We start from the raw sequence: 14,601 nt of genomic DNA, 5'->3' as shown, positions 1-14,601 counted from the left end.
GCGCAACTGAAGATCAGTCGAGAGAGAGCCCGGTATTTTTCTTTCGATCGCCATGGAAAGACGCAACCTATATTAGCACTATTAGTGATTATATCCACAAAACACGCCACCATGGCAAATGGCTCATCTTAATGACGACTTCAAATCACTTTTCCTTATGAAGCATTCCGTTTGTAAAACCCCGTAGATTATTTAAAAACAAATAGAAAGACAATATTATCGTGATGTATGATCAAGAAAATAAAAAATATAGAGGTTAAGCATTATCATACAACTATTTCCCAGACGGCGGAGTATCCCAAGACAAACTATTGATCCTTAAAATACCTTTAGCTATTCTTACTTTTTCACTCTCGTATATTGGGACTAGGTTTGACGCGCCGCCCGCGAAATGGTAGGCGGCGTTCGTCACGCCGCCGCAACCGAAATCCAGACGGCCAAAATGCGACTGACGTTTGAAAAACGATCTAAACCCCAAATCCACAGAAAAGCAAACATTTTCATAGTATGTATGTACGACTCAGGAGTATGTATGTACGACTGAGGCACCCGAAAATAATAATTATTATTATTCATGCATATTTCTCCTTCATTTCGCTGCGCAGTAGGCTGACTTCAGCACGTAATATCACTGCGCCGAGAACTTAGCCAATTTCTTAGTTCTTAGTACTAGAAGAAGAAGAGAAGAACTAGTTCTAGAGAACTTAGTTCTTTCCTAATTTGCAGCAAATAATAGGCACTCTTAAAGGAACTCAATACTTTTCCCAGTGAGAATGAGTTATTATTTAAGGTCTCCAAACGGTTCCTTAATTTCGGGTAACATGCAGTATTTTGCGATTCACTCCGCACATTTTGCCTTCCCAATTTGGATTTCTGTTTTCACGTCAAATAAAGGTCGATTCCCTCTCATTTCATCTACGATTCCTATTCTCTTTTCCCCCACCGACCATCTCTTTCACCAACGAACATCTTCCCCTACCACACGGTTTTCAACATCCCCTTCACTCTCAGTGCTCGCTCCATCCAAACCCTCCCGTCGGGGGATCGGGTTGGTGTGGTGGCTCGAGTGTTGGCTTCCCACTCCGTAGGCTCGGATTAAGATCCCGGCGGTGGAAAAACATTTTCAGACAACCAGATTCCTGCCTGAATGATTTGTGGAGACGTTTCAAGGGCAACCCTCCGTCCGGCGGATGGGCCATTAAGCCGTGGTACCCCTGGCGCCTTTCGTTAAGACCAGGGTAATGCCGACGCCTGGTTTATATCCACCCTCCCTTCCACACACTTCCCTAATGGCGTAAATGACCTAAGCTGTCAGTTGTCTCCTTCAAAATACCATACCATATCCCCTTGTCTCTTTCGTGTCTCCTCCGCATGTTTCCTCTCCTCACGCACCATGCGCCCAGACCTTCCCAGTTCCTTTTTCTTGTCCGTCCACTTTACCTTAACATTCTTCTAGAGACCAACGCCTCCATTACATTTCCGTCCCTTTCCCACGGAGCTCACGCGGTAAAGCGCTAAACAAAATCAAGACTTTTTATCCACGATTATTTGTATCCAAGATTCATGCTTCCATACATATATGAACAAAGAGAAGCATAACAGAGCAGAGCCACTGAGCTAAGTCAAGACAGCATCATTTAAAGCGCTACGAATGTACACGGCCATAAATTGCGAATGATATGCGTGTAATCAAGTCTGCGGACGCGATAATGACCTCATAATTAACATTCCACGAAAATTTTATGGTCATGCAATGGAAGCTGATATACATTGCCTATCGTCATGTAACAGCGGTAATTGTTAACATAGAAAAAAATCCCCTGGACCGGGAATCGAACCACGGACCTACGACTTACGGGGCCAAAGCAGAGAGCAGTAAACTTCAGGCTCCTTCATTCCCACGGCAAATCAGGGACGCTAACGCAAGAAAATATGAGCTTCCAAGAAGTCGCACCCACCAGTATGAATTTCGGGAAATAGGCATGTAAGTCAAGTCACCTGGGTAGCGGATACCGTAGTCACCTCCGCCGTGGCCCGGGGTTCCATTCCCAATTCCAAGAGAACTATTATCACCCTGGAAATTAATGTGAATTTCACCGCCGTTCGCGCGACAGGATAGAAATATTTCTTTGTTGTAGTTGTATTTCCGTACTGTATTCTTTACAAGGTTTTCTTTCAATAAATTGCACTTAGAGTGCATTAAATGATAATTGTAGACATATATAGATTAAGTACATTGACTATAGAATCCATGATACACAACACAAAATGCAACGGAAGAGAGACATTATATGATCGGAATAAATGAAGATTTTCAGCACCTTGACCAAACAGAAGGACTACCAAAGACAGTGGCGCAGCGAGGGGGGGGTTTTGGGGGATAAAGCCCCCTGAGCTCTGGGGGGGGTTTTATCCCCCAAACCCCCCCCCCCCCCCCAGAGCTCAGAGAAATTTTTAAATTTAATCCGTTTTACTTAATTTCATTGATATTACTAATAGAATAGTATAAGGATTAATAAAGTACCCCTCAGAAAGCCGTAAAACTCACCATTTTGAACCGTTTTTTTTTTAATTCCGCAATTTATTATTCTCGCACCTACCGCTTATCCTGGTGGGTATTCCATACCCCCACACACCCCGGTATTTGTTGCACCTAAACCTTCCCCAGCTTAAATTCCTGGCTGCGCCCCTGACCAAAGATACCCACGATTATGAAGCAAGTGTAGTTTTTTTTTAAACGAACGTAGTCGAGAACAACAGTTCTTAGTTAATAGACATATATATTTTAAACATTCATTTTTAGCGCAAAAAAACAAAAAGTGCAAAAATGATCACTTAAGAACTATTATTGCACATCAAAAAATGATCAATTAAATAAATCGCAGAAAACCTACCACAGAGGGATATCAATGAAAAAAAACTCCATTGCCCAACGGCAATACATACGGGGGATTTGAAAACACCTTTTAGGTATAATAAGCCCCTCCGTTTGTAAATCGCATTATTATAGAGAAAAGCACAAAGAAAAAAGTAGAAGCTAATACATGACCTACATTCAATAAGCCCACTGTGTTTGAATAATGTACGTTAACAAATCCTTTTCCTGACAAAATTACGTGCAAAATCGAAAAGAAAAGCTTTGATACAGGTGTCCCCAATTCTTAGAATAGACTTCACAATGAATATATATTTAGTCCACACGGAGTTTGAATTAAGATTCCACAGGCCAGAAAGCGATCGCTGCGCGTTCAGACGTTTTCCATTCGCATAGTGAACAGAGGGCACAAGGTGAGCACCGTGACATACATCATCGCTTAGATGCATTATTATGCACCACTCCTCTATCTGACCTTGTCGAATGTTACTTGATGACACAATAATTGGCAGAATTTTCTACCTGCTTCCGTTGAAATGATAAAAATTTTACCCGAGTTCTAACACAAACTGGAGAGAACTATAAAGGAAGAAACTGCGGAAATGATTCTGCCAAGAAACGGAAGAAACAGTTTCATTAATTTCAGACACTTGAATATTCAGTTGATTTACTATTATGCGATTCATGATGAATGCGACCCATTGAATGACGTTAACATTTAAGTCATTTAAAACTACCATAGAAATCGGCAGATAAAAGAGCAACCTATGAGGAAAAACTCTCATGGGCGATTCGATATTTGCTCAAAGAGCAGAGCACCACATGCCTGGAACTGAAGGACGCCGTAACGATGAGCCGCTTTGAAGGACTCGAGAACGAGGCTAAGATGACGGCCGTCCTCTGTTCCTGATGACTTAAAAATGTCTACAAAGATCGACTTGCACTTAAATTTGTGTTACGGGAAAAGAGAACTTATTTCAGCAATTTCACCAGCTCAATAAAGTTTAAATCTATTTTTTATACAGGGTACCTTCAAGCATTACGTAAGTAGCACACCTACTGGTTGTAGGGTTTCCTTACTTTTGATAAAAAGAGAGGGGGAAGGTCATACCACTGCTTACATAAGGCAGAAAGAAATTTCTAACTCTTAATGGTGTGGAAATGAGTAGTGCGGTGAAGTGCAGTGATCTTCTAGTTTCTCCTCTGATTGCTCTCACGAAAATCAAAATAATATCTACCGTAAAATTAACACCACATGTTGCGAGTCACTTCAAGGATGATTATATAGAATAACATAAATCAGTCATGGCGTGCCCCCGAGGATAATCCAACACCGGGAAAGACCACAATGCACATGAAATAAATCGTTTATTAAATGTAGTACAGGGATGAAAGATTGCTGCTTACAGCCACGTCCAAACAGGGCAAAATGTTGCCAGACGAAGTTGCCCGGCGATGTTGTGTCGAGATACAATGAAAAATCGCCAAGTTTCTCGGCGTAAAAAAAAACGATGGAGTTTTGAAGTTGCAATGTATCCCACTCGAAATGGTAACAATCAATCCGTCCGCGAAACGTACGGGGGATTGCGACGGGAACTCGTTATAAAAATCTGGACGTTCGAAAAAAAGAAATATTACTATACCCAAAAGAAAGAAAGACATTCAAAATATTATAAAAATCAGTGAAAAATAAATTTGCATTTTTCTATTAATAATGTGAATTCACCAATGTTCTCGATTTAGTTTTGAAATCTCTGCTTCCTTTCCATTACCTGTATTAGATCGATAGAAATTTTGAAATATAAATACGAGCTAGACGACTATCATACCAATTTCAAAAATACTAATAATTACCTAAAAATATCTACAATAAGTCCACGCTATCGGTGACGACCTTAGATGCTGGTTGGATAAAGTGGGGTGACAAAAAAGACCCCTTACAAAACAAATGTGGCGGCTTTAGTTTACGTCAGGTGAGTGGGTCAAAATGGGTAAGTTTTCATTGGCTTATTGATAATACGATAAAATTTCGTCAATATTATGTTAATACATTCATTAAAGTCACAACTTCGCAAACTTGCATTGCCTTCACATGACTGCTATTACATTTCGATTAATATTAATGCAAACACCGGCCTTTGGAACAGGATTTATTTCCCTTTTACGATTACTAAACGTAATTTTTACTTCTTCTGTGATTTGAACCCGGGTTAAGATAGGCTATGGATCCCCCGATCCTCCATGGCTGACGTTAAATAATAATCCTTACGGAGTTGTCACCTCGCACCGCCCTTACATTCTGAACATCCTAACTTAGCATTTGAACCTATGAATTTCTTCACCAGTGTGTGGTGGACAGCACTCGAAACGAATTGACTTAATTTTTATTGTTTTTCTTTGTTTTATTGTTTAATACTTTCCATGAGAATTAACATTCAAATAATACAAAAAGAGGTTCGAAGAACAACGGCAGTGTTAAGAAGTTAACCTCTGCTTTAAACAAAAGTCGCTCAAAAGTTACCGACTTGCTTATGGCTGCACGGATTTGCATTTGAGTTCTAAAAACACTTGCCCACTCCGCTAAATCCGATATCACATCCACAGAAAGTTTATGCTTTGTTTTATTCATCATATTAATGTGAATAAGAGCTTTCAACACCAGTGGCGTAACTATGGGGGGATAAGCCCAAAGCCTCAGAAAAAAATTATAAAACTATTGCCTAGTTTTGATGTATAATAACTGAATCTACTTAAAGTTAAATTTTAAGTACCAAAATGATGTAAAATGCATTTCCAGGTATGTCATCTCTCATTCATGGGGGTGAGGGGAGTCGCCCCCTAGGCCCCTTATCCCCCCCAAAGCATATTCCTAGTTACCCCACTGTTCAACACTGAAACTTCGATTAAGTTGCCTACCAAATGGGCTTACGAACGAGTATTGAACTTCTTTCGCGAAATAAGTGCATCCCCAAAACTGGACTTTAAAAAACGCAGTCCTAATTTCAATCATCATACTCACTTTCATAATTTTCAGCAATTTTTAAGACAGTATTACAAAAAATGTGTAAAATGCATCATTTTTATTTTTTTAATTAATTATGTGGGTCCGAATTAAAGTTTCTTTTCCTGCTACTTTAAAAAGTTTGTCCATCATTTCTTCATATACAGCGAGCAAAAAAATTGAAAAATCTTTTGCATGCAAGAAGGGTTAGAGGAGAGGGGGAGTTCGGAAAATGCTTATTTGTGCTCACTATCCAAAATCGTGTCTAAAAAGTACATGAACGCTCACGAACTTCAAAATATTGACACTGGCACGTAAGGTAAGCGGTTGCGCGAGTATACGCGACATTATCTGCTACCCGGAATGCTCATATTAACGATGGACGTTCAACCATTGAGCAGCTCAATGAAACTCATTATTCCGAGCTGGTGGCTCAGTTTTATGTATGCACCGTTTAACTTCTCCCGCAATGTAGAACGCCTCATAAGGCGGATGGAGGAAGTTAAAAATCGAATCCCAGGAATGACTTTGAGGCTAAAAAAAGTGAACCGGTTACTCAAAGTATGGAAAGAGATATCATGAGAGAGCGGAGAGCTGCAGCGTTGATACCTTACTCATAAAACAGTAAAGAACTCGACATATGGGTTAAAAACATACAGCATAATCTACACGCACGTCTACTTATTACTAATTTGATGAGAAAACAGCGGTACATGTCGTAACGACAAACAAATGTCCTGAGAGAAAACACATATAGAATAAAAGGAAAACACCGAGAATCCATAATCGTTGCAGATATAAAATCCAATTCAGACAAGAAATTATTAGTTGCATTCTGGTAACTTACTGAATATAACAAAAAAGTATAAAAACCTGAGACATATGAAACTTGAGCATATTATTTTTTAAGTAAGAAATAATACCATTTTCAATTTTTGTAGAAGATATGCATTCGAAAAGCATCCCGTAGATTTCAAAAGTTAAATTACAACTTCGAAAAAGAAAAATTAGAAAAATCTTAAGACTTTACTTCTAAGAGCGTGTACTTATAAATATAAATCATCTGCAGCGTAGTATTTTTTGTACTAAATTTTCTCTCATAAAAGGAATCGTATTGATAAAATTCTGCTGCACACGACGGAGCTTATTAATATATTTGACCCATTTGCATTGATTTTTGCATTAATTATTTGTCAGTGGCCGTTTGTTGGAGAGGCACTTTTTCAATAAATTAAAATTGGTAATAAAAATCATTCATAGAATTACAGAGTTTTATCAATTTTTTAATCAGTCATTCCCACCTAATCTGTACCCCATAGCGTGCAATTATGCCGCCATTGTCCATTACATAAACAAGTGCAGTAAGTATACATCCAATGACATTCATACTGATGACAATGAATTATCTCCGCCTCTTGAACTAACAAGAAACTAGGAGTGCACTGCAGCTGCGTGCCTCTAGGATCGCAGCTGTCTCCAAGGAGGTCTCGGCCACAGGGAAATGTAGTCTAACTACTACTACAGGTAATTGGCCGATAAACAATCAAGACAACCAGTGACAGACTCGATTCAACCGGTTTGAATCTGGTTGGATAAAGTGGGGTGAGGTGCCGTGCGAACTAGGTGAATTCGCCGCAAAACTATTTCTCGTTAAAATTTCAAATTTCCAATCCGGATGACGATGGTCGTGTAGAATGAACACAATTCGTGGTACACTCAATTTAATCTAAGAGATAACTTGTGAAACGTACACTTTGTCGCAGGAAATATAATTGCATACCTACAATATGATAGTTGATCGGATAACATTGGATTTTTGCATAAATTATTTGTCAGGGGGAATTTGCAATCGGCATCAACCAAGATTAACGAACATGAATAGACTATGAATCGCGTCTTGAATGTTCTTTGCTTAAAGCAGAGGTTAACTTACAAACCTATTCTCGAATCCGATATCTAGCTGATGAATTCTCTATATGAAAAAAATAAAAATATGATGAATTAAATTCGCTCAGAGAGCTATTCACCCCCCCCCCCCCCCCTCCCCCACTGGTGAATAAATTCTGCCGCGACAAAGACATTATGTAAGACAGGGTTCTCTTGGTGGTAGGTTTAAATTCCGGCTTTAGGACTGTAGCGACGGCGCGAGGTGACGACTCAGCGAGGATTATTATTTACCGTTAGCCATGGAGGATCGGGGGGAATCATAATAAAAGATCTATGGGGGAAATGGGATAGCCCATCTTCACCCCAGTTCAAACCTCGGGTGAAGCCTTCGGCGCCCAAATAAACTCGAAGTGCGAGTTGTCCCAGGGAAAGGAACAAGCCCCCTACCAAATATGCGTGATATTCATGCGGCTGTTGGTAATCTCTACTAAACCAACCTTCGTCTTGAATCAAAGAATGAGTGAAGGAGAATCTCCTGCCAAATACACTTTCGTATCGTTAGGAAACCATTTATTTCAAACAATTCAATAAAAAAATTGATTGTAAAAAAGACTCCCATGCAATGAATCACTGGAACTCCTAAAAAAAAAACGATAATCTTTTTCCTCCACAACCGTAATAAAAACCGTTTAAGTACATTTCTCAGGCTAAATTTACTTCTAAAGTTAAACGCAGAATTGAATAATGAACGTTAAGGTGAGGTAAGTTTTTCCTTCTTGCATGTCTCCCTCTTCGTTATGTATAGCTGCTGAAATTCATACTGGAGAGACATACATTCTCTGCGCAGAAATAGTAAATACAAATCGGCAGCTACTTTTTGGAAACTTAAATTAGGCGTCCGTGTTTCCTGAAAAATATCATGTCATAATACCAGGACACTCTTTAACTCGAGGGTTAGCAAAATACTTGGATTACACTTCAGCATCATAATACACTCATTGAGTGAAGGTTTAGCCGATAGACCCACAGATTCCTTTGTAAACATCTATCATGCAATATATTACCACGAGATCTTTTTACATATTTCCCAATGACACAGCGAAGCCACCTTCAATACAAAGTAGCACATTTATTCAAAAGAATAGTTTGAAAAGATACTGGCCGCAGTTAGAACTTTTCCGTTCACAAATAAGTCCCTTTCGGTTTTCCAACATTACCTTTGCAGTTTTATGCACATTTAGCAATATTGAGAATGACTATCACAAATATATTTTTTTGAATGAATTAATAAAAATTATAAAAACCAATAAATAATAACAGAATGAAAAAAGAACTGAACTAATGACCCCAGATGTCCTATTCCTGCGTGCTAACAGTTAACATCACCTTACCTAGAGTTTGAATCAGTTCATATTGCAGCATGGTGATACCATTGAAAAATCTACAGGTATTTCGTCTGGTGATGTGCCACTTCTGCTATTATTTGATATAGCAAATGAGAAAGTCAATTTTAACAATTATGAATATTTCAGAACTAAATCAAGTGTGTAACGAGCAATAGACACATTGTTATGCAAAAAATTACAGAGCAATACTCCAGGGGGGAACTGAGACTTCATTCAATGGGCAATTCTCGAGTAACGTCTGCAAGTTAAGATCCCCGCCGTGGCACTTCACTTGCGCTAGAAGGTTTGAGTTGGGAAAATGAGCGCGGTAATCCGTGAATCGTTGTCGGTTGTCATGGCTACCGCTGGCTAGGTGACGTGTTTTTCTTAGCATCTCACTTGCGCAGCACCTTTAGTGCAAATATGTACTCCTAGGGCCCCCGCGCACTGGCAACTTTTACAAAGCAACTATCTAGTTGCTTTGTGGAAGTCAAATGAAACATAAGGAAATGACTGTGGCCCCGCGCACAGGCGACTTTTTAGTTGCCGCAAGTGCTGTGTGTTTCATAGGAACTTCCTCAAAGCAACTAAATAGTTGCTTTGTAAAAGTTGCCAATGCGCGGGGGCCCTTACTGGCATCGCTGAGCACGTATTTTCCTGATGAGTTGGTTGACGAATACTTTCACGGTGAGAACTGTTCCTGATTTCCAATGTCGATTCTTACACGTTATGAAGAGGATTTGGAAGGAAATGTTAATAATTATACACAAGCTTCGTCATAAATCTGGAACTGGTTACTGCACTCATCAATTTTAAATACGTCGCCAACACGCAGTATATCGTCCGAACAGACAGCAATAACAATAAAAATATTAATGTATGGCTTACATCAAATTAACCTTATAGGGAGAGAGGAGAGGGCTGCGAGCGTTACACCACAAAGGGAGAGTCAGGCCAGCCCTTCAGCCGGCCATTCAAAGGCCACGAGCAGCCACTGGAAGAATCTTGTGTCGCTACAGCCGATGACGGCGCCGCTGGCTGCATTTGACCGCAGGGATTCCCCTGCGCAGAGCGGTCGCGGACCGGAACTACAGAATGATTTGAAAGTCTGTGGCGGGAGGGGGGGTATGAAAGAGAGAGAAAATGACCACCATCACTTACCTTCCTCTGCCGACAGGTCCGAGAACTTGATCCCACCGCTGAAAAGTAAGACGGTAAAAGTCAGATGAATTAGCATAGCAATAGCCCGTCACATTAAGACAATAATTCACACCAAAGACCAAAATTTTACAAAAGCGATTGTCGACTTTGCGCATACGACAAATACAATAAGGGGAAAATCCGAAATTGAATGATCGACTGACTATGTCGAGGGGATATGATTTCACGCTGTTCATTTTCCTTAATGAAACATTTACCCAGGGATGCACAGGGTCCAGGCAAAATATAACTTTCCCCGGAAAAATTTGTCGAGTACTGCGCATAATTCGAACACACGGCAGGTTCTTGAATACCCAGGGAAGTTCCTGAGTACCAGGCAGATTCCTGTGTTCTTGATAGAAGCACGACTACTCAGCCGAAAACATGAATACCCAGGCGAATAACTCTCGATAACGTGGATAGTTACCGAGACAAATTGCCTCCGTGAGTGCTCTTTTATCTCGACGATTACAAAAAGGGTGTCAGCAATAATACCATCATCGCTCTCATTCAAGTCGAACAGTTACCCATAACGCGGGCTTTGTTGCTCGCTGCTCAGGGAACTCTATGCAGAGTTGCAAGTTGGGTATTTGTTCTGCAAGCCCAGAACGAAAACCCAAGTTTCCTGAACAGAAGACTCGAAGCTGTCTAGTCGTATTGCTCGGCCAAGCGTTATATTATTACGCAGTCTCTAGTTGCCAGTTAATCACAAGGCGTATATCTACATAGTACCCTTAGAGCCACCTCTAGGGTGCTCGGCAGGGGGTGATCACTCATTGGATTCCCACAAGCACACCACAAGGTCTAAAAAAACATTATACATACTAACAAATTATACAACCAAAGCAATGCAAAGGCAAAACTTGCCAACTAATCATTAAGGCTACCTGCCAATACAGGTATAACACACAAAAAATAACGTTAGAAATACATAAGAAACTTCAGAAACATGCATTAAGGTATACATACAGGGTTTGTCCCAAAAGTAATGAGCTTCATTTTTTTTGCAACGCGACTGTACAACGCCACCTGTGCGACTGGTTGGAAGTGGTGGAAGGGGCTCTAAGCTTGTCAGCAACGCCTCTTTCAGTTGCATACGAGCTTTCAGAACGGTAGGACTTCATTTTTAGTAAACCTCCGCGCAGTGCCTCGTCGTGGTTAGGATGGAGAGAACTTCGGAGCAACGCTATGCGATAAAGTTTTGCGTCAAACTTCAAATGACGGCGAAGGATACATTTTATTCGCTCAATGAGGCCTTCAAGGATGATTGCTTGTCGTACTCGCAGGTCAAAAAGTGGCAACGCAACGCGGAGTTTTCTTATATACTGGTGGTCGGAGCTCCCAGCCAATGGGCTGTCTTCTTCGGGTTTCTGCGGTGGCGGTGGTTTCTATACTATACTTGTGATTTTCTGTGAAGTTTCAGTCCGGGATCAAAAAGTGGCACAAGTCATTCAAGGAAGGCCGGGAAGAAGTGGCCGATGAGGCCCGTTCTGGGCGTCCATCAACATCGCGAACGGACGATAATGACACTCGTGTGCGAGATTTGCTGAACAAAGACCACCGAATGAGTGTTCGTTTGATGATAGAACAATTAAATTTGCCGAAAACAGATGTTCATCGAATTGTTCACAGAGTTACCCGCGTCCGGCCAGAGATTCGGTCGTCATGGAGACTCCACCATGACAACGCGCCGAGTCACACCGCCTTTGTAGTCAACTACTATCTGACCCGGATCGGTGTTTCAACGGTGCCACAGCCCCCCTATAGCCCCGGCAGACTCCTTCTTGTTTCCTAGGGTAAAAAGGGAGCTGAAAGGAAAGCATCTGGAGACCCTAGACAACATTTAAAAAACCACGACGAGGTGCCTTAACAGCATTCCGCAAAGCGAGTTCCAGAGGGCCTACAATGCATGGAAAACACGTTGGCAAAGGCGTATAGATGCGGGAGGAGACTATTTTGAAGTTTATTAAGTTATATTATATGTTTGATCAATAAATCTATTTTTTTGAAAAAAGGCTCATTACTTTTGGGACAAACCCTGTAAGTAGGCTACACTATCAGTCATCTTATTTATTTGTGAGTTCTAACGCCGCCAGTATAATCCCTTATTGATCGTAGAAAAAATACATTCTGAATCTGTCTGTTCTACAATCTATCTCTCTTATTTCATTTACATGATCTGATCTACCGTAGTGTGTTGGCGTACATAACATATGGCTAACTTCGTAACAAAAAACACTGCTCTTGAATATATCTAGAAGGTTTAGTCTATTTTTCAATCTACGGTCGGAGAGAGATTTTATTTTAACCCATCCGAGTTTATCTAACAGGTACATTAACAAGACTATCGTAACGACTTTTCACGTACCTGGCAGCTGTTCTTTGCACGCGTTCCAACCCTTGTTGTTAAGCCTTTTTCATGAGGGTCCAAAACACTGGCAGCGTATTCCAAATGGGGTATAACGAGGGAGAAGTAGGTAATTTCTCTCACTTTCCTAATATTATTTTAACTAAATCCATTTTACGATTAGCTTGACCTTTTATTTCCCGAATATCTTATTTCCACGATAGATCATAATTGAGTCTAACTCCTTGATATTTCACGGATTCAACAGCTGTGTTATGGGGCGTTATTCTTTTTTCCAGAAATTTATTACAACGCATTTTTTCAATTTTAATTCTAAATATCACGCATTGCACCACGCTTGGATAGCAGCAAGGTCGTTCGTAAGTTCATTCCTATCTTTACTGGAACGCATTTCCCTGTAAATTACAGCGTCGTCTGCAAATAATTAATCGTAGCTTACTGTGTACCATTTCACCAATGTCGTTTATATAAAGATGGAATAGGAGTGGGCCTATGAAACTACCTTGAGGGACGCCAGAATTGACTCGAACCTGAGGAGACTGCACCGTCTAATGATACTCCACGCACGCGGTCGCTCAAAAGTTCTCTTATCCAGGAAATGACATATTCATCACGTCCGTTACATTTCAGTAATATTAATAACTTTCCGTGGGGCACTTCATCAAATGCTTTTATTAAATGAAGAAAAATCGCATCTACTGGAATGTTGTCCTCTCTGGAGACTAAAATATAGTGGGCGAAAAGCTGGGCTTCGCATGATCTACTTTTCCTGAATCCATTTTGAGTTCTCTTTAACAATTTTTGCGCGTCTGGGTGTTTCATTACTGATTGTGAGCTGACTACGATGTGTTCAAGGGCATGAGATAGACGTTAAAATTATTAGATGGCTGTTCCTTGCCTCCACTTTTGAATGTAGGCGTTACATTAGCGATTTTCTAGTCATTAGGGACTTCGTGCTACTTTGAATGTAGATTTATTGATGGATTTATTGAATGTAGATTTTGATGAATTTACTGCAAGTAGGGGGAAATTTTTAAGGCTAATTTTATATATACGCGAGAAGGGATTTCTTCTGGACCAGGTGATTTATTTGGACTGAGCGATTTCAATAAATTTTCTATTCCATGCGCGCTAACGTCAATAGGCGGCATCTTTCGTATACAGAGATTGTCAAGGTCTCGAATGAGTTCTCAAAGTAGCGTAGCGTATCATCACTAAACATTCTTAGCTAGATATTTTATGGTGATTGCGTATTTGGCCGGAGAGATTCAAGGTTCGATCCCACCAACGATTTAGTCAAAAATAAGGCAATACTTATAATCCTCAAGAATCTGCCTGTTTATACGTATACCATCTGGTTATTCGAATAGCTGAATTTGAGTTAACTTGGCACACTCCTACTTAGGGGTAGTTATAGGTTTCTTCCTCCAAACAGAATTTTGGGGGCTCCGTATTCGAATGAGGTTAGATAAAATAATTTTGTGACCAATTTCACAGCGTGAATAAAAAAATTCTGGCACTACGTTATGCTAGAATAACTCCCCAATAGCGTTCAGAGTTCAGATGTAAACTCGGCTCATTGCTTACCAAGCTGCAGGCACGCGAAACGAACAATTATACCCCCACAGTTATCATATATCATCATCCGAGTAATACAACCTAAGGCTAATAGGAATCGCTGATTTATAAAGGCCTTCGTTTTTGGACGCTATTTCCTTGACGAATGAGCATTTAAAAATAGTCTTTAACAACCCAAATGACCCGAGAGCATTCTAAAAGAATACAAAGGACAGTTTTGATCCCTAGGATAAGTGTGATGCATACATATTGACGTTTAAAGAGATTTGGGTTACATATTCGGGTCAAACGGGAAGATCCCTTCATA

The 14,601-nt window shown here is 40.3% G+C and overlaps 1 protein-coding gene across 2 annotated transcripts in view; it reads right to left on the bottom strand.

Moving 5' to 3' along the window:
• Window positions 1–14,601, bottom strand: part of LOC124158840 (TRPL translocation defect protein 14) — an 85,793-nt gene that overhangs the window by 61,216 nt on the left and 9,976 nt on the right. For both annotated transcript variants that reach the window (XM_046534204.1, XM_046534205.1), the window contains exon 4: window positions 10,310–10,347. In XM_046534204.1, the coding sequence (XP_046390160.1) occupies window positions 10,310–10,347 (38 nt within the window). The remainder of the gene's footprint in view (window positions 1–10,309; window positions 10,348–14,601) is intronic.

Source organism: Ischnura elegans, chromosome 5 (assembly GCF_921293095.1).
Source record: "Ischnura elegans chromosome 5, ioIscEleg1.1, whole genome shotgun sequence".
Taxonomy (NCBI): Eukaryota; Metazoa; Arthropoda; class Insecta; order Odonata; family Coenagrionidae; genus Ischnura; species Ischnura elegans.
Note: the sequence above shows the minus strand (reverse complement) of the source record. Positions and strands in the feature narration are given on the sequence as shown.